Here is a 24,279-nt window from a genome sequence, read left to right as displayed (position 1 = left end):
ATACACCATCTTTGTCAAACATACATAAGAGTTAGAACAATGATATAATCAGTGTCATATTATACTTGAATGATGTCAGATCTTGAGTAATCCTGAACTCAATACATTTTTGTAACCACTACAATTACCCTTCAGGATTATCCTTAATAATAATATTTAAATGTGTAAATTGTTATATTTGTAAAATTTTGGAAAACAGTCGGTGGCGTATTATGAAATAAATTTAGATACTAAATTTAAGTATAATTATGTTTAATATTTGTTTATACGTGAATGACTTCGTGAGAAATCGACATTTATTAAATCAATGGCACTCATTGACCATACTTTTGATTCAATATAGTATACTTACAGTTGAAAAATTAGGGAAAATAAATGCACTAAAAGTCCTTACTAGTTTAAAGCAAATGTACTTTAAACGTATTTTATTGTAAATCCTACCATTGTCCATATTTCTTTTGAGAAAAAAAACAACACTAAATGTTCGCCATGATATCGTGATGTCTTTGATTAATACCATATGAAAACAAACAACAAACACCATGGAAAAAATCACAAACAATGAAAAGATAAACAACAATCTACTACACAATATTTAGAAAAGCAAAATACCTGAGCAACATGGACACAACAAGAAAACGAGAATGACATGGCAGACGTTTAACTGTGGTCCCTTAAACTTTGCTTTGCAGCTGCAATCGACAAATGCTGTTTATCAATAACTGTCACAACGAATAATAATTGTTCTCTTTCATTGAACTTTCAACAGCATCTTTTAACTAGTAACGGCTTTACTTCAGCAATGAGCTAAACCCATACCACAAAGTCACCAAAAGACCATGCAATGACAAAGTATAACAATCCAAACGAGAAAACTATCAGCCTTATTTATGTTTAGAATAATGATAATATATAGCAATAAATGATAACAACTGAATTAAAAGTTCTTGATTTGTGACAGGCATATATAACATTTATTGTTTGATGGCGCCAACCCCATCTTAACTTGAATTGGGACAATGATGCAACAGCTCAACGAAAAAACAAACTAAACAAAACAATATGTTTGTTCATTGCGTTGTCAAAACATTTAATGACATTATAAAAAGAATGTTCCAAAACAACATAAACGTTATTCATGATGATAAAGTATTGAGAGTAGTGGAATATTTATATATATGTAGTGGTAAAACCAACTTAAATGTTTAAATACGTTGCATATCTTGATACAGAAGCTTATGATTCGTCAAATATTAAACTCCGATACAATATTTTCAGTTAAAAAGCATGAATTATTTCATTAATTTAAATAAATTTTATCCCAGCAACTGATAATATGTTCGTCTGAATACCTTCAGCAGGTAAATAACCCTCGACTCGATAGACAAATCCACCACCCAGTTTACCAGACAACTCCTAAAATGTAACAGAGGCCCTCATAGGGGTATCCGTAGTAACGGACTGAATTCGATATTAAAATCGTTGATTATCATTTACCTCGCTTTTTAATAAGCATACCTCAATTTGTATCCCTACAATTTTAATAAATTTTAGAATTTTGTGGTAATTGGTCACCTCAAAATAACCTCAAACTTTAATAAAGTAAAAATTTCAAGTAAATTACCCCGTCTGTACCTTCTTTGATGAGGTTGATTGATGATGATATCTCGTTTGATGTTTCTGACATTTTGACTCTATGAAAATTACATTTGATATACTTGTAAATTTATTAAAATGATAAGATCTTGTCATATGCATTGAATTGACATAATAACATTGGGATGTTTGATGAACTAATCGAGTTTGATATACATTATAACATGTTTACTTCCACATGAATGAAAAAGTCATATGTGCATACGTATATGTTCAATTGCTTGCGTATGTGGAAGAATAGTAATTTAAATTTAATAACAATTAAGAAGCTATTTTGGTGTGTTTTGTTATTTTAGAACTTAGGCTAATTAACATATACTTACCATTCCTTATTTAATTTCTTACGTGAAGTTGTAGACTAAATAGTGTTATAATAATAAATTGATATCGTCATAATCATAACTTAACTGTTTACAAAACTTTTTTATATTTCGAAACTCTTATGATTTTCTATCCCAGAAATAGATTACTATTAAATTTTTTGGATTCGAGCGTCACTGATAAGTCTTTTGTAGACGAAACGCGCGTCTGGCGTATATACGAAATTTGGTACTAGTATCTATGATGAGTTTATTTACCATGGTTGTATTTGGAAAAACCTTTTGGAATTTTGGATCATCAATGCTTATCAAATTCAGACTTTAATTTTTACTTTTTAACTTATCTTTTTATTCGAGCGTCATTGACGAATCTATTGTAGACGAAACAAGCGGACGTTCACAATTTTAATCCTGGTTTCTACGATGAGTTTATTGATAATGAGACATTTAATTTTTTGCTGGGAATAAAAGAAAAAAGGTTGTATCATTAAACATCGAATTGAATTCATCCAGGAAAATCATATATGATACATAAACGATACCGTTTCCCTTAAAATTCTTAAGGTGTTGTTAAACACTTAGAATTAAAATTATAAAAATGGCTATTTTAAAGACGTGTAATGAGATTTCTGTGACCATTTGTAGCTTTCAGGAATAGCCTTTATCAGGTACGCTTGAAATTAAAAATTGTGAAGAAAATGGATATAAAATGTATGAGTATAAGGACACAACTGTCTAAACAGAACAGCAAAGGTAGTCAATGTTCAATTTTGTACTAATTTGATGAGTAAAACAGAACAAAAACAATCGTCAATGTTCAACTTTTGACGAAGTAATCAACGAATGGTAGAAATCGTATTGTCCAACACAGCTTGAAGTAGTTAAAGGGAAGACATCCAGCAAACAATCTCGAATTTGAACTTGCACAAAAGGTGTTGCAATCTAAGTTATTATATATGTAGTACAAACAAACTTACCCGAGTCATCATTTAAGATCATATCATAATTTCAAACTTACATGCAAACATATTTTTCAAATCTTACTTTTTGGTTTTGAATAAATTCTAATATAAAAAATGTATTTTTTTATAGAAGTACTGGAACTGCTATGTAGACAGATGCCATTACATCTAATGAAATGTTAGATATATGTGTGACAATGAGAGTCACATCAATCAAACGACTAAACACGATTAACAGAACTGCTAAAGATCTAACATCAAAACAAATTTCACTAAAGGACAAAGACAAGCATCAAAAATGCTTCTCACAGCGCTTCACAACAATTTATAGATACATTACACATTGGATAGTTTTATCTTTGAAACAGAAACACACAGACCATTAAAACTCATATGTGAACTGCCAGGAATCTCATGAAAATCGTTACATTAACACTTTAATGATTTACAATTTATAAAATATCAGATAAATATACACAGCTATAAGCGAATAAGATAATCATTGATACCAACCGGAAGTTTTGTGCATCACACGTGCGAAAAAGTTAAAAAAAATATCCTTTTTTTACAACCGATATCATTTTCAACTAGCAACATCAAAATTCATCTTGTCAATGAGATAAGGATGTCACTTTCGCCCTGATGTTTTAAATTATATGTTGTATTATCTAGGTTACGTATCTTATTTCAATATAATCAGATGAAAGTATTCAATTAACATTATTCTTTCCTAAAGTAAGAAGTTGCAAAAAACGCAACCGAACTCATTACTTGATGTAGGACACTATTCTGACACTTTAAACGCATTTTTTCTCTTAACTCTTTATGCATAGCAGTATTTAGCATAGATTCTATCAATCTATTATTTTGCTAACGCTTACAGTGTACTCACTGCTCCTCGGCTTAGTATTCTATATGGCCTTTTTAATTACTTTTTATTTCAGCATCACTGGCGAGTCTTTCAAAACATCGCCCGTCTGGCGTACAAACTTTTAAGCTTGATTTCTATGAGTAGTTAATGTATGAAGCGAACGACATTATGCGTTATTTAGTATAGCATTGTTAATGTATCTGTATATGTTGACCGACTACCCTGGTAAACTTAAGAAAAAAGCCTGATTTATTTAAGTCAGGTAGAAAATAGGGTAGCAAATCAACGACCTCTTACACAAAGTAGTGTATAATGCTTGGTACCAGATTATTGTGACATGAAATGTGAAATTCATACAATAATTGTTATTTAAAAATCAGAATGCTAAATTGATATTAAAAGTATGTTTGACATTGAATATGCTATGTCGACGCGACTTTAAACATACTTGAAAAATGATTTTTTAAATAATAAGACTTGTCCATGTGAAAGTATTTTATAAGTTAATGTTGAAAAGATATCTTCAACATATTTCTTGCATTAATATGCTAATTATCATGATGATTAGAGTGCTACAGAACTATGTATCCACAATTCTGTAATTAAAAACACATAATTTATCTGATGAATTTACATATATGATGATTATTAATATATTTTGTCGGATTATATTTAGAAATATTTTCTATACTTAAATGTGGACAATATCTAAAACATACATAAGAAATGCATTTTTCATATTCAATATTCCATTGGTTTATTCCAATTCTTCATCTAAGTTAGTATTGATAAGACAGTTCTCTACATAAAAGAATTAAGTATTTAACATGAGAATAAAACAATTTTTCATAAAATATGTTAATCGCACATGATACTTCATTTTACCTGTGCATACATAAATCGTATCAGCTGTTAAAAAGTAAACCAGGACACTCGGTCAAAAGTAACGAGTTACTGACCATATCATACTACTTTCTGCAAGAGGTTGTTGGCTATAATACCAAACGCGACAAATCAAAATATCAAATTGGAACTTGCACTTCTCCCATCTAAATATAAAGACTGCAGGGTAAAATCAAACTGCTGTTTAATTTGGAGTCAGCATAATGCGTCTTATCGAAGAAACTCTTATGGAATTATCGAACCAAACGTTTTGAAATCCAGAGGTACATTGTATACAAGGTTTGAGAGCATGATGACCAAACTCAAATAAACATCTCTGATTTAGACTGATAAAAGTTTTACAATTTCCTATTTTTCTTTTGTTTCTTCCGTTGCTTTGTATTTTCATTATAAATTGATGAGATTTAAACATCGGTGAAGTACTGTTACATCTAATTTATGAGAAGCGGATCGGCGGATGCAAAAATCGCTTTCTGACGAGGTTTAGCTTTAAATTCGTGTTTAGACATATGACAAATCAACAGCTATATTTTTGACAGAACAAAAATTGAGAAACGTACGATGCCGATCTCCCTCTTTTCTTGAATTACACGATTCTGAAACTGAGAGGTTAAATATATAGTCAGACTACATATTGTTTTGATAATTTGCGAACTGTACAACAGTCAAACCGTTCCCTCCCGCTAAGTTACATTGAACAATACAAAGAGTCAGTTGATAATTTATAAGGATTGTTCATTGTTTACACATAAAAACGGTTTTATTTAGTCGGCTCCTCAATCAACGTATTACCACCAACGATTGCTCAGTGCTGTTGTGTTTACGTATGCTAATTTGCCTCCGCAAATTTACAGATCGAACATTGTTGGACTGATATTTAGACGAATTATATAATCGAAGTTCTCTTGACCACATGTGTTTATGCTTTTTACTTTTTTTTAAACCTAGGTGATCATTTATCATTTTGTCAACAATATATCATAATTTATCAAATAAAACCGAGTTTCCTCCCACTAAACATATTGTTTTTAAAATGAACGAGTAAAGCTATTGCATAATCTTCATAATTAGTCCAGCCGTACTGAAATAGTTAAACCTGAAATTAAGAAATCATTGGGCAACGTTAAAAAAAAATTCCCTGGCATATAATACTACAGACGACACTTTTTTTTTTATGTAAAATGTGTTTATTCATTTTACTATTTGTACTAATTATATTAAACATACTAAAAACTGTTAACGTTGAAACCGAATTTAACGGTTGATCTTTTAATTGTGAAATAACTTATATAGAAAAAATCCAATGTTTGATGCACATTCCTATTCATGGGTTATTTTGAATTTATCAACAACAAAATTAGCATTGATAGTACAAAAACACAATTAAAAAATTTACAATATCGATATACAGTTAAGGTAAGATCCCAAAAAGGTGTTCAAATTAGCTGACAACGTCTAGCAAGAAAACGAAACATGGCCAAAAGACAAACACCAGAAAACAAAACCTTGAAAACTAAAGACTGAGCAACACGAACCCCACCTAATACTGAACCAATGCTGATTACAGGTGTCCTGAGAGGGTAAGCAGATCATGTTCCACGTGTGATACCCGTCGTATTGATTATGTAAGAAGAATCTCGGTGATGTCTACTTGCGGTTTATTACATAGGAGAAAAAGAAGATGTACAGTTATGGATGCAACAATAAGAACATTTCCTTCGTCATCTGTGAAAAATATCTAATGACGGTCAACGAACTCCTGATGGTCTCGGCAAAAAGTTTGAACGGACGACCGCACCTTACCACTTGATTTCAAAGCTTACTTGAAAGCAACAACCTTGCTTTCATTCACGGAAAGGATTGTACGGGATGTCAGCTCTACTATATCGTATCAAAAATGGAAATGAAAATTTGGAATCTGAAGCCATCTCAGTTATCGTAGAGTATTGTTCTTATGCCCTTATAGTAATATTCTCAACTATAACTAAGTAACATAAACCGGTTACTTTTACCGTAGTTGCAAAAATCATCAGTCTCAATTATATCAAATCTATTTTGGAACACGAATTTTTCTCAGTATCTTGAGAACAAACTATCAGTACTAGTATGTATATTTAGTTATTGCATATTGGCTCGGTTACCTATCGAAGGTCCGATTAGTGATAAACATAGTCAAATAATGCAATAAATGTAATTCCGTCTTCAAACGTTAGTATGTTCCCATAAAACTGCAATTTAAAACATACTTATTTTTGATATTTTGACAATCATTAACATGTATTTCTGACAGAATTTAGTCATTTTTATACCTTCTGTATTCAAATAATTAAAGGTACATTTTGTAAATTATATCCCAGCGAAATGTCATATAGAAAATGTACACTTTATTTCATTATTTCTCCGTTCATAAAGAAATATTTATAAAAGTATTCAAATTTCAAATAAATTGTGAGAATTTGGATATAAAGGGCTTATATCGTAAGAGATGTCACGTGCACAAAATATTATTATTATTCATTACCCTTTAGGTAAAACATAGTTCGGGAATGGACAAAATAACAATTTCTTGCCATGAGCAAATTTATGTGTTCAAAATGTTGAGCAAGATTTAGTTAGCCCTTCATGAGTACCTGGGATAACCTCGGGGTTTTCATCGGGTTCATGTTACTCAGGTTCAGTTATTTATTTAATACGTTGTTTAGTCTATATTCGTTTGCCATTATATTGTAGGTGTTCTTTTGACTTATGCATTTAATATATTCTGTGTCTTGTTATCATAATTATCATATTAATACGTGCAGATGGTCATGTACTCGATTTCCTGTCGAGTCAAACCTCAAAGTTATAATTCAAATTCATAAATACATTGCTATTTACTCAGATATCAGGCATAGTGAGCTTGTGGATCAAAGATGGAGATTACAAGGTTGGTATGTACAATTCTGTCATCCAATCGTGATGGTCTTTTATAATTTCGAAAAATTAACAATTGGCAGACTGATGTTTCATCTACATGCCCTGTTTATGGTAAATAGTATATTGATGTTATACCAATGGTAATGCATTCAAAATATAATTTCTTATTTTTTACAAGTGTGAACCTAAACCCCCATTGGGTTTTTACTATATTGATGTTGTCTAAATGAAGAACTTGTATAGTGCCAACATACTATGCAATTGTCATAGCTAAATATAATCGATATAGGAATATATATGCAATATGCCAGATAATAAAGACTGTTCCTGATTTTACTATTTTCCTCTGTAATAAAAGAGGGACGAAAGATACAAGAGGGGCAGTCAAACTCATAAATCGAAAATAAACTGACAACACCATGGCTTAAAATGAAAAGAACAAACAGACAAACAGACAAACAATAGTACACATAACACAACATAGAAAACTAAAAAATAAACAACACGAACCCAACTAAGAACTAGGGTTGATCTCAGGTGCCCCGGAAGGGTAAGTAGATCCTGCTCTACATGTGGCACCTGTCGTGTTGCTTATGAGATACCAAATCCGGTAAATAGTTTAATTCGGTAAGTCACATTTATGAAAGGGAAAGGGATTGTAGTTACGACGTAAGGAACATATCCGATATCATTTGAGAAACGGTTATTCCATAACTAACCAATTCGTGATGGCGTCCGTAAAATTTACGAAGATTTCAACTTCACCATTGAGATATGTACACCGTATGCAGGTGCTGCTTGAATGTTGCTACTTAGAAATGGAAAGTTCACAATTGGAAAGCTGAAATAATCTCTTTTGTCGTAAAGTTTTGTTTTCAATCGACCCTCATTGTCAATTTCTAGATGTAAGTCAAGATATGAGGCCGACTTAACTGTATCTGTTGTATCCTTTATCTCTAGTTCAATGGGATAGATGCATTCGACGTAGTTACCAAATTTTGAATTATTTAGTGAAAGAACATCATTTATATAGCGGAAAGTAGAGTTAAAGGATATTGCTAACTTCTTATCTTTCTTCCTATGAAGTTCCTGTATGAAGTCAGCCTCATAATAATAAAGAAGCAAGTCAGCAAGAAGAGGGACACAATTCGTTCCCATTGGAATGCCGATAGACTGTTGAAAAACACGTCCTCTGGACGTAACAAATATGTTGTCAATCAAGAAATCAAGCATCTTGATAATGTCAGTTTCAGAGAATTTTACTAAAGGGGTCGTTAATCTCTTTGAACTCCGATTGGAATCAACTATACCTATTTTGCTGTGTATCAATTGAAATGATTTATTGAACAAAACAAATGTTTTTTTAAATTGCAGTACAAAAACATACGAGGACGTCATTTCCGTGCCAAAACACCGTCTCAGGAATGAATTCACTCGTAATTCTTTAAAATAAACTACCTACCTTGAGTCTTTTGTAACCATAGAAGTCCTGGACTTGATATCTTGATGTTGATGATAGCAAAGTCCGGATAATCTGAACTAAATTGAATACCACTGTCTACATTTACAAAAAGAAAAGAAAAAATTGTTACAGTCAAAAGATATATGTAATAGTTTCACTGCTTTATATCCTACATATTAAGGTCAAATAGAATCAGATCATGTCGGATCAGGTATTGGTGTCAAAAGAAACGAAACAAAAAATGTAAGGATTTTCCGGTTAAAAGACCTTCTTGTAATAGTAAATGTTCTTCTTTCTTACATCTCGAGTGTGTATGTTTTCATTTCATCTAGACATATATTTATTCAGACAATATCTTTCTATTCATTACGGTGTTTAACAAAGCAGGCACAATATAAAAAGTTTAAATGGATCAAGCATCTCTTCGACTTAATATTTCTAATTCTTATAGTCATAGTCAGTTATGTTGAGCAAATGCTGGGAAAGAATCCTTTAACACATTTGATATCATGATACATGAAAAAACAAATCACCAAAGATTTAAACGCCATGTTAAAAAAACACTTGAAAACACCATAGTTGACCAAGAACTAACACAGTCTTAATCAAAAGCTATACAACAGCAGCGAAACTAACACTAACTGATTTAAAAGAAACAGGATTCTCGCAATTCTGGTCTTTAAAAAACGGACCAAGAAAAGTTATAAATAAAGGCAACAGTAGTATACCGCTGTTCAAAACTCGTAAATCTATGGACAAAAAAAACAAAATCGGGGTAACAAACTAAAACTGAGGGAAACGCATTAAATATAAGAGGAGAACAACGACACAATATTAAAATGTAACACATACAGCAACTAAGCATTAGACAAAATCCGATGAGAATAACAAATATAACATCAAAATATAAATGAGATAAAAAGAACTTTGGCGCATCAAAATTCGACAGAAAGATCGAAATATGTTTTAATTTTATATCAATCCCCTTCAAGGTGTTCCTAACAAATGGTGACCTGGTTGAATACAAAGCCACAATAATTTCACATAAGTTAATATTGAAATCTAGGTTGTGATATTCATAGATTTACAGATGAACCTTTTATATGTTTTCGGATAATATAGTTTAATCCAAGCACATTTTAAATTTTCTGTTAAAAAAAAAACCAATTTAGATACCAGGCTCAAAAATGCGTTCAACAGTCGCGTGTTTTGTCTACAGAAGACTCATCCATTCAACTGTACAAGGGCTTTAGCGCCAGTCACGGTCGCTAAACGAGCCCATCAACAAGACTCAATTACCCAGAAATAGTCCAAATAAAGTACGAAGTTGATGATCATTGAGGACCAACAAAGCCGAAAAGGTTTGTCTAGAACGTTTAGTGCTAAAAAATCTTTGATATATTTTAATGCTTGGATCGTCTGGTTTTACTGTAGGTTGTAAGTTGTTGCTTTTGCTTCGCGTTTTTTATTCTTTCATAGATTCAATGTTTTATTTTGATTAAAATTTTTAAACCAAACTACTATCTGTGATTTCGTTTTTAAATGAATCAATATATTGTGTCAATGTTTTGACAAAGATAAGATATGTATGCTTTTGAAGTAACAATTTATCTTGTGATGGTATTCATGTACTCTCGTCTACTTTTACTTAATCTAGGTAAAGCCCTTCGTACTAGTATGTAATTCAAAACAGTGAATTCACAAATCTACACAGGGTGAGCAGAGATAAACACGGAATTTACACACCTAATATAAAAGGACAAAGTTTTTTGTTCAACATTTTCTACTTGTTTGATTTTTGATATTTACCCCCACTGTATTGGATTTATCCAATGTTTCCTTATTCATATGTACTGTACAAGAAAATTCTTTATAGAAAAAAACCATTGACAAAATGTATGTATGAAACGTTGACATATTTGAATCTAGTGGATACACTAAATGCAAAAAACAAAGACTGACTGTAATTTAAACTTGGGTAGAAATTATGGTTTTCGTTATATCATGACATTACTGTTGTAAATGAGAGAAAGGGAAATGGAGATATCATATTTTTTTTAAAAGCAAGCATTTCAACTGTGAGAAGAATTTTTAAATAGTTTTATTATTTTTTGTTTTTAAGATCTCTACAGTTTTTCGGAGAGACTTAAAGATTTAAATTGTTGCTTTAGTCTGTATTTCAATATATTTATTGTAACGTGTTTTATGCTGTAAAACTGACTTTATGTAAAGATGTTCTATTATTTTTTGTTATTTAAAGCAGGTATGGTATTACTGTATTATCATCATTCATATTTGAAAACATTCTTGAAATTGCAAGTTCCATTTAGAAACTTAATAAAAGGAAATAATTTCATATTAAAGTTTACAATCTTCACTGGGGTAAAGCTGATGACCGTAACTGCATTCACGGTCATCCCAAGATGTCGGATGAAAAATTAGGTCAGTTTCTGTATTGTCTGTTAAAGTGTTTCTATATCATTTTCTTTACAGATCATACATTGAAACGATGTAAATTTATAAAAGAATCACTCGGAAATCCCTTATTACTTCTGAGAAATGTGCATGAAACGGGAAATTCGATTTGAAAAAATCGCCAAGATGACCGTAAATCACAATCGAGATGACCGTAACAGAATCAGCGATTCATAACAAGGCTGACCGTAACTGCTTTTAAGATGACCGTAATTTGTAAATGATGACCGTAACTTTTAAAGGATGACCCTCAATTCTAAGAAATATCCGTATTTATATAACTATCTGTTTGTATCAAATGATTAATCGTGTTGGTATACACATAATGATATGAAAGTTTTATCCTATAGGAAGAAGAAAATAAGACGTGCTACAAATGCAAAGATTACCATATGTATCTTTTTTACAGTAGAGGGTTCAATTTTTAAAATGAATTTGCCAAAAGACATGCGGTGCACAGCCTTCAACTGCTCGACAAAAGATTTTTTTTTGTTTCTGGGATTCCTTTTAATGACATATAATAAATACACATTTTTAAAAATGCCAAAAAATTGCATGTACACCCATTGATATTATGTCGTCTTTCATTTTGTCGTGCAAATAAAATAACAGAAATATTTTGAAAATATCATTCGAATAAACTAGTGAAGGTGAGCTCCAGCAAAGTAGATCCTTAAAATAGTATTGTACGAAAAGCGTATCACAAGGCGGAACGTTGTCAATTTGTATATATACAGAAATGTTATTCATATAGTCAGGATTCTACTTCTTCAAAATTATCTCCCCATTACGCCAGTTCATGCTCACAGTCGTAGAAATGGAAGCCATTGTAGGGATGACGCTCTGCCAATTTTGCTCTTGAAAACTGATAAATTTATCCACATAGCACCATTACGATTGATCGTTATATGTCAGTTATATTTTAAAATACAAATGTATCTACTAGCTAATGAGGATTAGTTAATGATCTTGTCTGCATTGATTCAACTTAAAAATATTGTCTGTTTGGATGTCAGATGGAATTTTTGAAAATTCTTAAGCTTTTAAAAAAATTCTAATTAAATATTTCGTGGAAGGGCAGACTAAACATTTTCAGTGGTTGAAGATTATAAACCCTATTTATCACACACACATTTTCATCATCCAAATTAAAAGACTGTCGTCAAGTACTTTTAGAAAAAATAGCTATTCGAACACACCTTCTCTGTTTTTGTGATTCATTAGATAGGTATCTCAATTGACCCATATATTTCATCTTTTCGTACTGTCATTTTTTTACGTTATAAAGTCAACCTGTAGCTTTGATATATAATAATGATAGAATCTGAAGCGAGATGCTACATATATAAAATACTCTTGCTTTGTACGTTTTAAGGTTCATCATAACAAACAGAATTGTTGAAGAATAAAAAATGGCCAACTTTTCAATGCCCTCAAAATTATATTATATCATATCCAAACATTGATTTCTAGTTGTTTCCTATAAATATTCATCCCATTTTGTATAATAATCCAATGGCAAAAGCATAAGACGTTATTGATTAAAAGTTATCAAATAAAGAAATCAACGCTAGATTTTTTCATACACAGCTCTGGGAAAAAAATGGGACGCCTATATACGAGGGTTTCAAATATATATTAAATAAATTTACAATACCTTGGGTTTACATCTATGGGATACAAGACTTGAAAATGTCCTTAGATTGGGATAAATGAATTAAAATGTCAATTTGCGTACCAACATGTGAGAAATCATGGAGGTGGCCATTTTTTTCAGCGTAGTGCAAAAGTTACTTTATCAATATTATTAACCTTTCATAAGTAGGATTATTTTTAGGTAACATTGATTTTTTTTCAACAAACGGAACATGTTAGCCGTATTCAATGCACAATCACAATTTCAATTACCATGTAAAACCTAAATTATAAACATGTGTAGCAGTTTGTTTTGATTTGTCTTCGTCTCTACTTTCTATTTAAAGTTCAATATTCCTACGCACAATTATAATGATGGATTTTTTATGATGAACAAAATATTATTTAATTAATCATACAAAAATTCACAGTGATATGTTTGTTGGTTGGAAACGATCATAAATTCTATAAATTATCCGTATTTTTGTAGGGAATATTTAGGCGTACTGATATCCTGATTTTACCGGAAGTTGTTGACAGACTGATCACAGATCTTCACAAAGTGAAACCTAATGAAATTTAGTAAAACAGTTATTAATATTTGAAAAACAGATTGAATTGTGGTAAGATACTATGTTTTTTGTTGAAATGCATGGACTGATTACAAAACCATTCATTCGATCTCCCATGAAGCCCATGTTATGTCCGTTGATCTATTGATCATGTAAGACGAGGTCATACAATATTTATTGTTATAAATGAATTTTGTTTTATATTACAGCATATACAGTTATCTATTTTACATGAAAGATTAATAAAAATATAATTTAAAAAAAGTGTGTGTTCTTTTATATATATTTTAAGTTCCACTTTCTATGGAGAGCATCTGGTTGCCATTACAATAGGTTACATTGTAGATAGTTATTTTCAATTTATTTATTGTGGTTTACACAATGGCAAGAATAAAGAAAGAGTCCCGAATATTTGGTTTAGCTCCTGGTAAACACAGAGCAAAACGACAAAGAATACGAGTAGGTTCAGGCAATGTAAAACATGTGTTCAAGTGTACTTTGAAAGAGGGGGCTGGAGTTAGAATTATAAAGAAGCGTAGAGCAATCGCTAACAACAGAATGATTATGAAACTATTAAAGCCAACTATAAAGGAGAAATTCCAGGTGTACAGGTCTGTCGATTGAGTACTCAGAAGTGTTGAAATTAACAATATAGCTGCAACAGGATACAGAATAATCAACTTACAGTGTTTGCAAAAACATGTTTCCGAGATAACATGTCATGCTATTCTTTGTGATAAAGCAAGAGAAAAGGCTATTTCAGGTGCAGTGCCAATAATTTTGGAATCTCAGGTAGCTCATTTTGGACTAGCTGTAATTCTCGCTGCCAAATGTACGGGATGTGGAAAAAAATTTCATTTTGAGACTAGCCCCAAATTGTTAAACGGTGGAACACGTCACTATGACATCAATGTCAGAGCTGTGTGGGGTTCAATAGTAAGCGGGAACGGTTTAGCTCATCTAAATGAACAATTGGCAAGCATGGATTCCCCAACTATGGCACAGAATACATTCAGTGTTATCGAAAAAGAAATAAATCAGTGGTGGAAAGTGATGGTAGAAGAAGAAATGGCATCAGCCATAGACTTGGAAAAAAAGATAGCAATAGAAAAGAATAGATATCATGAAGGTGTGCATAATTTTAATACAGTTATTCACAGATATAGGAATATGTGGTGTGAGTGCCAATGAGACAACTCTCCATCCAAATAACAATTTAAAAAAAGTAAACCATTATAGGTCAATGTACGGCCTTCAACACGGAGCCTTGGCTCACACCGAACAACAAGCTATAAAGGGCCCCAAAATTACTATAATTATTGAAAAATGACAATCATTATAAAATAAAATTTAAAAAAAACTAAACCAAAAAGTGTAATAGTTACATTTGTAAAATATACAAAATGTAGGATAATTATTTAATGGGTGTAGTTGCACTTCTTAATTTTAGACATTAAATGTCCATTGATTTTCATAGGTTTACAACCCCAATATAATAATTATAGAGCGGAACAGTCCTGTATTTCATAACAGTATCCCTTACATGATTGATCGATTTATTATTGTTTGAATAATGTTCAATAGCAACTATAAAATTTATGTTGTAAGAGAAAGATTTATATTTTTTCTAAAGGGGGAGGAGACACCCACTTTTGCTGAAAAAAAATAGTTGATTATTTAGGGAATCAATGAAGCATGACCAGAGTTGGCCCCCTCTAAGGCAGTTAAAGGGTCCCTAGTTATGAAACTTCCACTTTCTGCCACTTAATAAGGTTGGTGGACAATGACGATGTAATGAATAATAAATTTTTATAAAGAAAATATATCTTCATACAGAGAACTAACCTTCCAGAATGTAAAAAATCACCAAAAGCAAAAGGCCCATTAGCACCTGTATTATAGGGGCCCAAATGAACATTGACAAGTATTTGTTATTGCAATGTATTGGGCTCTACATAATATTTTTTAATGATTTAAAAGTCTTCACGATAAATTTAGAATCTACAGAACTGAATGTCAATTTCATTAAATATTTAGCAACATTTATTATTATGTTGGCCTGTACAGATGATTTTTACAAGCAGAAATTTAAGAAACTTTGGTGATTGGCCAGTTGTTTAGCACAAAGATTGTGATTTTATTTAACTGGAATAAGGCTCCGCAATTAATATGGCCCCTAAAAACTTGTTACATTGGTTATTCAGGGTGCAGAGACCATAGGACTCAGTGTAGTATCAACATATCGCACAAGATTCACATTTGTAACGTCCATTCTGATTTTATATTGGATTAATCCGATTTCAGATGTATAAAATAACACTCATGGTCATTCATCCTGTTTTATCAAGAGCTGATAATACACATATATGATTTGATGACACAAGCAACCACCCTTTTGTCAGATACATACTTTATACAAAAATGGTAAATAAGTATTAAAACAGTTTGGAACCATCAAACAGATTAAATCAACCACAGAAAACTAATTATAACTTATTGAACATCCAGTGGCATATATTTCTGTAACTTATTGAACACCCAGTGGCATATATTTCTTGCATATTCCTGGACAATTACAGTATTACAATTTGACCAAGAAATTCTATATCACAAAGGGAATGTTGGGATTGAGTTTGGGCGTAATTGTCCAATTCATGAAGAAATTACGGGCCGAAAAATGTGGAAAAACAAGCATACTAAACTCAGAATTATACACAAGAAACTGAAATAAAGATCAAACAAGATTAACAAAGGCCAGATGCTCCTGACTTGTGACACGCCAAAATTGCGGCGAGGTTAAACATTTTTATGGGATCGCAACCCTCCCCCAATACATGTACCTCTATTATAACAATACGCACATTAAAATTCAGTTCAAAAGAAGTCCGAGTCCGATATTAGAAGATGTAAAAAAAATAAACAAATAAAACAACAATTATACATAAATAACAACATACTACTAGCAGTTAACTGACATGCCAGCTCCAGACCTCAATTAAACTGATTGAAAGATTATGTTTTCATCATATGAATATCAGGCACAATCCCTCCTGTTAGGGGTTTAGTATCATACTATCATGACTTTAATAAATAAACATTTCCTTCTAGATATTCCATCCATAACAGTTATTTGTGATGGTGGATGGAGCAAAAGGTCGCACAAGCACTCATATAATGCTCTTGGAGGCGTTGCCGTTGTAATTGGTGCAGAAACTAAAAAAATCTTGCACATAGGTATCCGAAATAAATACTGCTACATTTGCAATAGATGTAACTCCCTAGGAATAACACCTAAAGACCATGAATGCTTCGAAACTGGACTGAATCAAGTCAATCTATGGAGTCTGACATAATTGTGGAAGGTTTTTTGAAGGCTAACGATTTTGGAGTCCGTTATATGCATTTTATTGCAGATGGCGACTCATCCATTCATGCACAAATTATGGAACGTGTACCTGTTTGGGGAAAATTTGTTCAAAAGATGGAGTGTGCTAATCATATTACAAAGTGTCTTAGGGGTAATTTAGAAAATTGAGTAAATGAAAATCCAAGTTATAAAGGTAAAGGCAAGTTGTGCAAAAGGACAAGAATAAGAATTGTTAGTGCTGTCCGGTGTTCCATAAGAAGAAGGTCCTCCGAAAAAAATAAAACACTAGCCATCAAAAATTTAGAACACGATATTAGAAATACAACATCACACATCTATGGTGATCACACTAGATGCAATGAAGATTTTTGCAAGGTAAAACAGACTTTAGATAAAAACCACAGTAATGGAGCACAAACAGATGCAGTTGATAATGATAATGATGATGATAATGGTGATGATGACATTTTTCTCCAACAATCGGAAATGTGGACTCAAGGTACATCCTTACAGGCTCAAGAGCAGTCAAGAGGCTCCTACATGCTTTCCAATTCTGATTTACAATCTGGAATGAGACAGGATCTTGCTTTCCTCCTGAACAATGTTGCACGTAAGGCTAGGTCTTTATTAGGTAACTTTACAACTAATTTGGCGGAGTGTTGGATGCATATGAGAACAAAATTTGATGGCGGAAAGATACTTAACCACTGCAATAGAGGATCATGGCATACAAGATGCTATGCCACTGCTTTAAGATTTAACAAAGGGCCAACTTGGTCTCCAAATGTGTGGGAGCAAGCTACCGAATCAACACCTGGTGCATATTTTGAAAAACTATATGAACAGCGCAAACAATGCATTAACAATAACAATACCACCAAAGACAAGTGCACAATTAAACAAAACCGATGGAAAAGAAAGATGTCATCAATAAAAGAATCAAATACCAAGAAAGCAAAACAACATTATGGAAAAGAATCTTTGCAGGTCGAAACAGATATTGCGTCTGAAGAATTAGGAAAATTAAAAGTTAACTATTTGAATAAAAACATAGATATTCCTGAAACTGAAATCATCAAAATTGAAAAAAACACTACGTCTCAACTATGTTCTGAAATTTGGAAAGATGAAAGAAAAAAACGCATTACAGCATCAAATTTTGGCTCAGTTGTAAAAAGAAATTCAAAAATTAAAATAGCACCATTGATTAAACAACTCCTGTACAGTACATTCAAAGGCAACAAAACTACAAGAATTGGATTAAAAGAGGAAAAAGTTACCATTACTGAGTATGTCAATATTAAACAGAAACAAAATATACACACCAAGGTTGAACAATCAGGACTTGTCATTGACAAACATCATAAATTTTTAGGAGGAAGTCCAGACGGTGTAGTCACTGAAAACAATGCTAAAGGACTAATTGAAATTAAAAATCTAGTTCATGACAAGAATATTAATTTGACACAAGCTTCAATGTCAGTAAAAAACTTTTGCCTAGAAAATATATCAAACAACTTAAAACTGAAAACAAACCATAACTATTACTTTCAATGCCAGGGTTTGTTGAATGTATGCAATTTACCATGGATAGATTTTGTGGTGCGAACATTAAATCCGTATGATATACATATAGAAAGAAAAATATATAAGGACACAGTACTTTGGCAAACCAAGATGATACCTAAATTAACAGCATTCTACCATAATGCTTTACTTCCAGAGTTAGTTTCACCACGCTACAATAAATATCCTGGAATAAGAGAACCTGGCATATGGGTAAGGAAGTGTTTGACACGGTTATTTTGCTTTCTTTTTAACGTGTAGGAATAATTTTCCACATGTACAGTCATGTCCCCCCAAAAAATCCTATATTGTACTTATATATGTGAATATTGATATAATCAAAAGTAACATATATAATAGCTAAATCTTTTTAAGGTGAAGTTTACCTTAGAGAGTTTTGTACTTAGTTTGTTTATAAATATATATATGGAGAGTTGGATGGGGAGTTGTCTCATTGGCACTCATACCACATGTTCCTATATCCATATATTAATTTTAAGTAAAAGTATATATACAAATTTTTAGTAAAAAAAAATGGTAAGAAAATATAGCATTACCAAAGCATTGACTATTTAACTGTTGAAATCCATTTAGTCAAATACTGTAATGTATTTGGAACTGATGTATATGTAGACAGGGGAACAACAATAGTGTTAAAATAAGGCTGATTTTTTTATCTCTTTATTGATGCATGCAATATAGGCATTCAGAGTTTTCACACAATGCAGAAAATAGTATAAAGCAAGGAGTAATTAATACTAGAACAACTATGCAAATTTTTTTATTGTATAATGTGAATAAAACTGAATTATTTGGCTTGAAATAATTGTGGCTTTGTCCACTTAATATATTAAAATTATGATGGTACCATACATTTTGTTCAGATATTTTGCACAACACAATTAAAATATAGGCAATGTAAAATTTCCTATTGTGTACTGTACAAATTAAAGTATGTTAAAATATTATGATCGACTATTAGAACATTAGAAATAAAAAATCAACAACCAATCAGTAATTAGTTTTTACATTTTCCTTTATTATTTCAGTACACTGAGGTACCATATTTAGGGAGCGCTTCAAGTCAACAGACATCTGGTAAAGTGAAGACAAGACAGAGAAAATCCTTGACCGTTGAAAGTGACACAGAGATAGATGAACCAGTGGTAACAACTACCAGTAAAATTGTTAAAAGGTATAATTATTATAAAATATAACATTATTTAAATGTTTACTAAAAATCAAAAGTAACAGTACATTTTGTATGGTTGCAAAAGACATTGGAATAATGCGAAAGAGTTTTCAAATCATAATTTCAAAATAAACAGACAGCAGCATGGCAAAAAAAATAAGTTATAAAGACAACTTCTCACAAAACACAACATAGAAAACTAAAGACAAGCAAAACCAACCCCACCAAAAACTGGGTTTGAACTCTGATCGTCTTGCAGGGTAAGCAGATCCTGTTCCACATGTGGCACCCATCATGTTGCTATTTTTACTACAAACCTGGTGCTATGTGTAATTTAGTAGATTAGTTTTCAGAAAAAAAGGATTAGCATCAAGTAGAAAAACAAGTGTTTTGGATGAAAATATCTTACTTATAACTATACAATAAAGTTTCAATAAATTTAAGGACAATTTTCATATACCTCAGGTGATTAAAAGGATAGTTATGGCCTACGTATACACAAATTAAAGTTGTCCCTTATCAGTGTTAACACATATAAATGTTGATTTATTATATTAACAAAAAATGCCATCATCCCATGTACTTATATGATAAAAATTGTTATTAAAATTGTTAGTGAAGATTAAAAATAATTAATTTTTCTTTTATTTTCAGATCAAAACGCAAATGTTCTGGACCAAAATTTGTAGGGAGAGAAATATTGCATGAATGGGTGGAGGAAAACAGCAACAGAAAGTGGTATAAAGGCAGGGTAATTTATGTAATCCAGAATAATGATGGAGACAAAGATGCTGTATATGAAGTTCTATATGAAGACTGTGATGAACCTTATGAAATTGATCATTTGTTAGAGGATTTTACAAATTCCTCTTTGAAATTGATTGATTTATAGATGTAAGTACAATATGATAATTTAATATGCACCAATAGCTTCATGGGGATGTTTTTCTCACAAATAATTTAATTCTACAACAATACTACAAAAATATCAATGTCTGAGCTTGATCTAGATAATCAAAAAAATAATCCAAACAAAGAAACAAGCAATATTTCAAATATAAAATGTATATGACATTGGTGGTATGATTGCCAGAGAGAACAATATAATCAAGAAACAAAAAACTATTGATTCAAACAAACTATGTTCAATGTATGGCCTTTTGCATGGAACAAATGCACATAGTTCATAATGTTTTGCTAACTGTTGGTATACATACTTAAATTTAATATGTAAAAAGTGAGGTAATAAGCATTAAAAATTATATTTTCTGATTTTACCCAAAAAAACAAGATATTTCCTTTATCCAATGATGTAGTTCATTTCTTTTGTAAAATACCGTTCAATTTAAGCACCGACCAAGTTAACTTTCTAACTTCATTTATATTATATAACATTTTACCATTAAATGATTTTTAAAAACATGCTTTCCATACTTTTCCCAAAAGTAGTTCCAAGATGGAAGATTTCATATATTTTTTCAAATAAAAACCAAACACTAACATTAGAATTTAATTGAAATCAAGCAATTAATGCATTAAATAACCTTGGTAGCACATAGATATAGTTACAAAGAATGTTTTTGTTTATTTTTCATAGTTTTAGAAGACAGAAGATATACAGGGCATTTTTTCTACAAAAGGACTTACATTTGGTATTATATTACTTTTGTTTGACATTTTATATTTAAATCAATGTGACAATATGATAGTAATGACCATGACGAACACATTGATATGTAATAAGTCATAAATTGTTGAGCAGAAATATTTTTAAATATTTTTTTTTTATTTTTTCAAAAGTTTCTTATGATGAACCTTAAAGACAAAATATACACCCCAAACATGCCCTTACATAAAAAGGTGCACTCGATTTTTCTCTTTTCGATACAATCGTTACCTGTTTTGGGGAATTTTTTCTTGATTCACATAATGGAAGGGCAGACACGAAAATTTCTGAACTAAAAGATTGATATGTTCTCCGTCTGTGATAAAAAAAAATCGGAGGTTATGCATTTTCTACATCCAACTTATAGATACTATATATAAAAAAGAAGATGTGGTATTATTGCCAATGAGACAGCTATCCAGAAAAGACCAAAATGACACAAACATTAACAACTTTAGGTAACCGTAAGGCCTTCAACAATGAGCTAAGCCCATACCGCATAGTCAGCTATAAAAGGCCCCGATAAGAACCATGTCGTCGACTTGATATCTTATTGTTTTGCATTACTATGTAATAGATACATTGAAAACTTATGCAAATGGTGTTTTTAAAATAAGAAAATTGTCGTTTTATTTGTTTCTATTAACTTTTTAAAATTTTGTTACTATATCAAACATTACAGTTAACTTTTATCGCTTTCTCGATAAACACAGAGCTTCGATTCTTTTGTTCTATTTCAAAAGTGTTTCCGCCTGCATATATCAAGACTAAAAGATTTTAATCTGCTTCCTCTGGACCCATACACATGGGCTCGATTACCAAATATTCGTATGTATTATTAATGTTTTTAATGCTCCATTTATTGGCATTATGTTTTTCTGGTCTGTGCGTACGTTCGTCCGTTCGTCTGTTTGTTTGTCCGTTTGTCCAGCTTCAAGTTAAATAAAATTGAAACTTAGTACACATTTTCCCTATGGAATGATCTTTTTAATTTTAATGCCAAATTACAGTTTTATCCCATTTTCATAGTCCACTAAACATAGAAAATGATAGTGTAGATGAGGCATCCGTGTACTAGGGACACATTCATGTTTCTTCAAATTTTCGTCGTATCGCTGTAAATTTGTGTTAAAATTTTAACGTCGATATCAATAAGTATTTCATTGTTTACGAGAAATATGCAATTTACTATCATTGTTATAAATCCTAAATATGGCCAATTATATTATAGTTTAAAAAAAGAAATTTATGAAACATATTTATATCCGCTAACCGAGCCCCTATTGAGATCGACAAACTCAACAAAAAATCTTTGAATACAATACTTCTTAGAATTGATGGTCATCCTATAAAAGTTACGGTCGTCTTATATAAATTACAGTCAGTCTTTACAAATTACGGTCATCATTTACAAGTTACGGTCATCTTTTTACCAATCACGGTCATCCTTGTTTTATGTTACGGTCATCTTGAAAATATTTTGATTATGATTTACGGTCATCTTAACGATTTTTTCAATTCGAATTTCCCGTTTCATGCACATTTCTCGGAAGTAATTAGTGATTTTCGAGTGATTCTTTTATAAATTTACATCGTTTCAAGGTATGATTTGTAAAGAAAATGATATAGAAACACTTTAACAGACAATACAGAAACTGACCTAATTTTTCATCCGACATCTTGGGATGACCGTGAATGCAGTTACGGTCATCAGCTTTACCCCAGTGAATCTTTAAATTACAGGTACAATCAAAGAGAAAGGTGTTCCTAAAAATGAAAAAAAAAGGCAATCACTTCTTTCAAAATGTTAACTTCGAATAAATTTGTACCTATTACAAAAACATTTATTTATTGATATATTTTATGTTGCATTTTTATAGTTCAAAATGAATAAGCAAATTTTGTCATTCAAAGTATGTAAGAAATCAAATTCCGTTATTTATTACACAAGTCGTAAACATTTCTCATAAAGGAATATGTATGTGAATGTCACTTTTAAATGACGTAAGTTATAAGATATTTTAGAAAAGAGGTAGAGATTATAAAATTATCGGTTCTAGATGTGTTGGTTCACCCAGATAAATGAACTGTCTGTCCCCAACTGAGAGTTTGAATACAGACAATCCAACTGGATTACAGACAAGCAATACCAAACTTATTCCAACCTGTTGATTGCTTCTCTTGTTGTTGGCATTTATAATATATCCGTGATAGTTTACCTCTTTTACAACGCAGACCTCGTCATCTTTATATATGTTTCAAGGAACTGAGGATAGTTAACAATCTCCGGCGCAGAGTTCATATCCGTTCCATACATGCTCCGCAATACTGCACTTAATATGAGTGTAGTGTTACAAAGTATTGAACGGAACGGATATGTGATCTCTGCGCCGGAGATTGGATAGTTAAGTACTTTAATCATTACTGTTACCCTTTCTAGATTAGTTTGCGCACGTCCCAAGACCAAATAAGGAACCTCGTCAGAAACATTTGTTTTTTTTTAGAGTTGAGCTTATGAAGTGACCAAACAGACATTTACGACAGACAACTACGATGAATTCCGAAACTTTTGAAAAGTGTTTAACCTGAGAGTAATAATGTATATCAGTCTTTCTTGTATATAGATGCCTTCACAGAACTGAAATGGTTTTGTTCTTAACCCTAGAATAACTGCTAAAAGGTATCGAACATTAGCCATTCCATCGTTAGCAAGTGG

The 24,279-nt window shown here is 31.4% G+C and overlaps 1 protein-coding gene and 1 long non-coding RNA gene across 2 annotated transcripts in view; one reads left to right on the top strand and one right to left on the bottom strand.

Annotated features, from left to right (window-relative positions):
- The window catches only part of LOC143062645 (uncharacterized), a 74,051-nt gene that overhangs the window by 45,939 nt on the left and 3,833 nt on the right, over positions 1–24,279 (bottom strand). The window contains exon 2 of the mRNA XM_076234330.1: positions 9,091–9,186. Within this exon, the coding sequence (XP_076090445.1) occupies positions 9,091–9,186 (96 nt within the window). The remainder of the gene's footprint in view (positions 1–9,090; positions 9,187–24,279) is intronic.
- LOC143062065 (uncharacterized) lies at positions 13,715–21,718 on the top strand. The gene is made up of 4 exons (XR_012974522.1): positions 13,715–13,823; positions 19,755–19,900; positions 20,552–20,791; positions 21,495–21,718. It is a non-coding gene; the product is annotated as an uncharacterized LOC143062065 (long non-coding RNA).

This window comes from Mytilus galloprovincialis, chromosome 2 (genome assembly GCF_965363235.1).
Source record: "Mytilus galloprovincialis chromosome 2, xbMytGall1.hap1.1, whole genome shotgun sequence".
Taxonomy (NCBI): Eukaryota; Metazoa; Mollusca; class Bivalvia; order Mytilida; family Mytilidae; genus Mytilus; species Mytilus galloprovincialis.
Note: the sequence above shows the minus strand (reverse complement) of the source record. Positions and strands in the feature narration are given on the sequence as shown.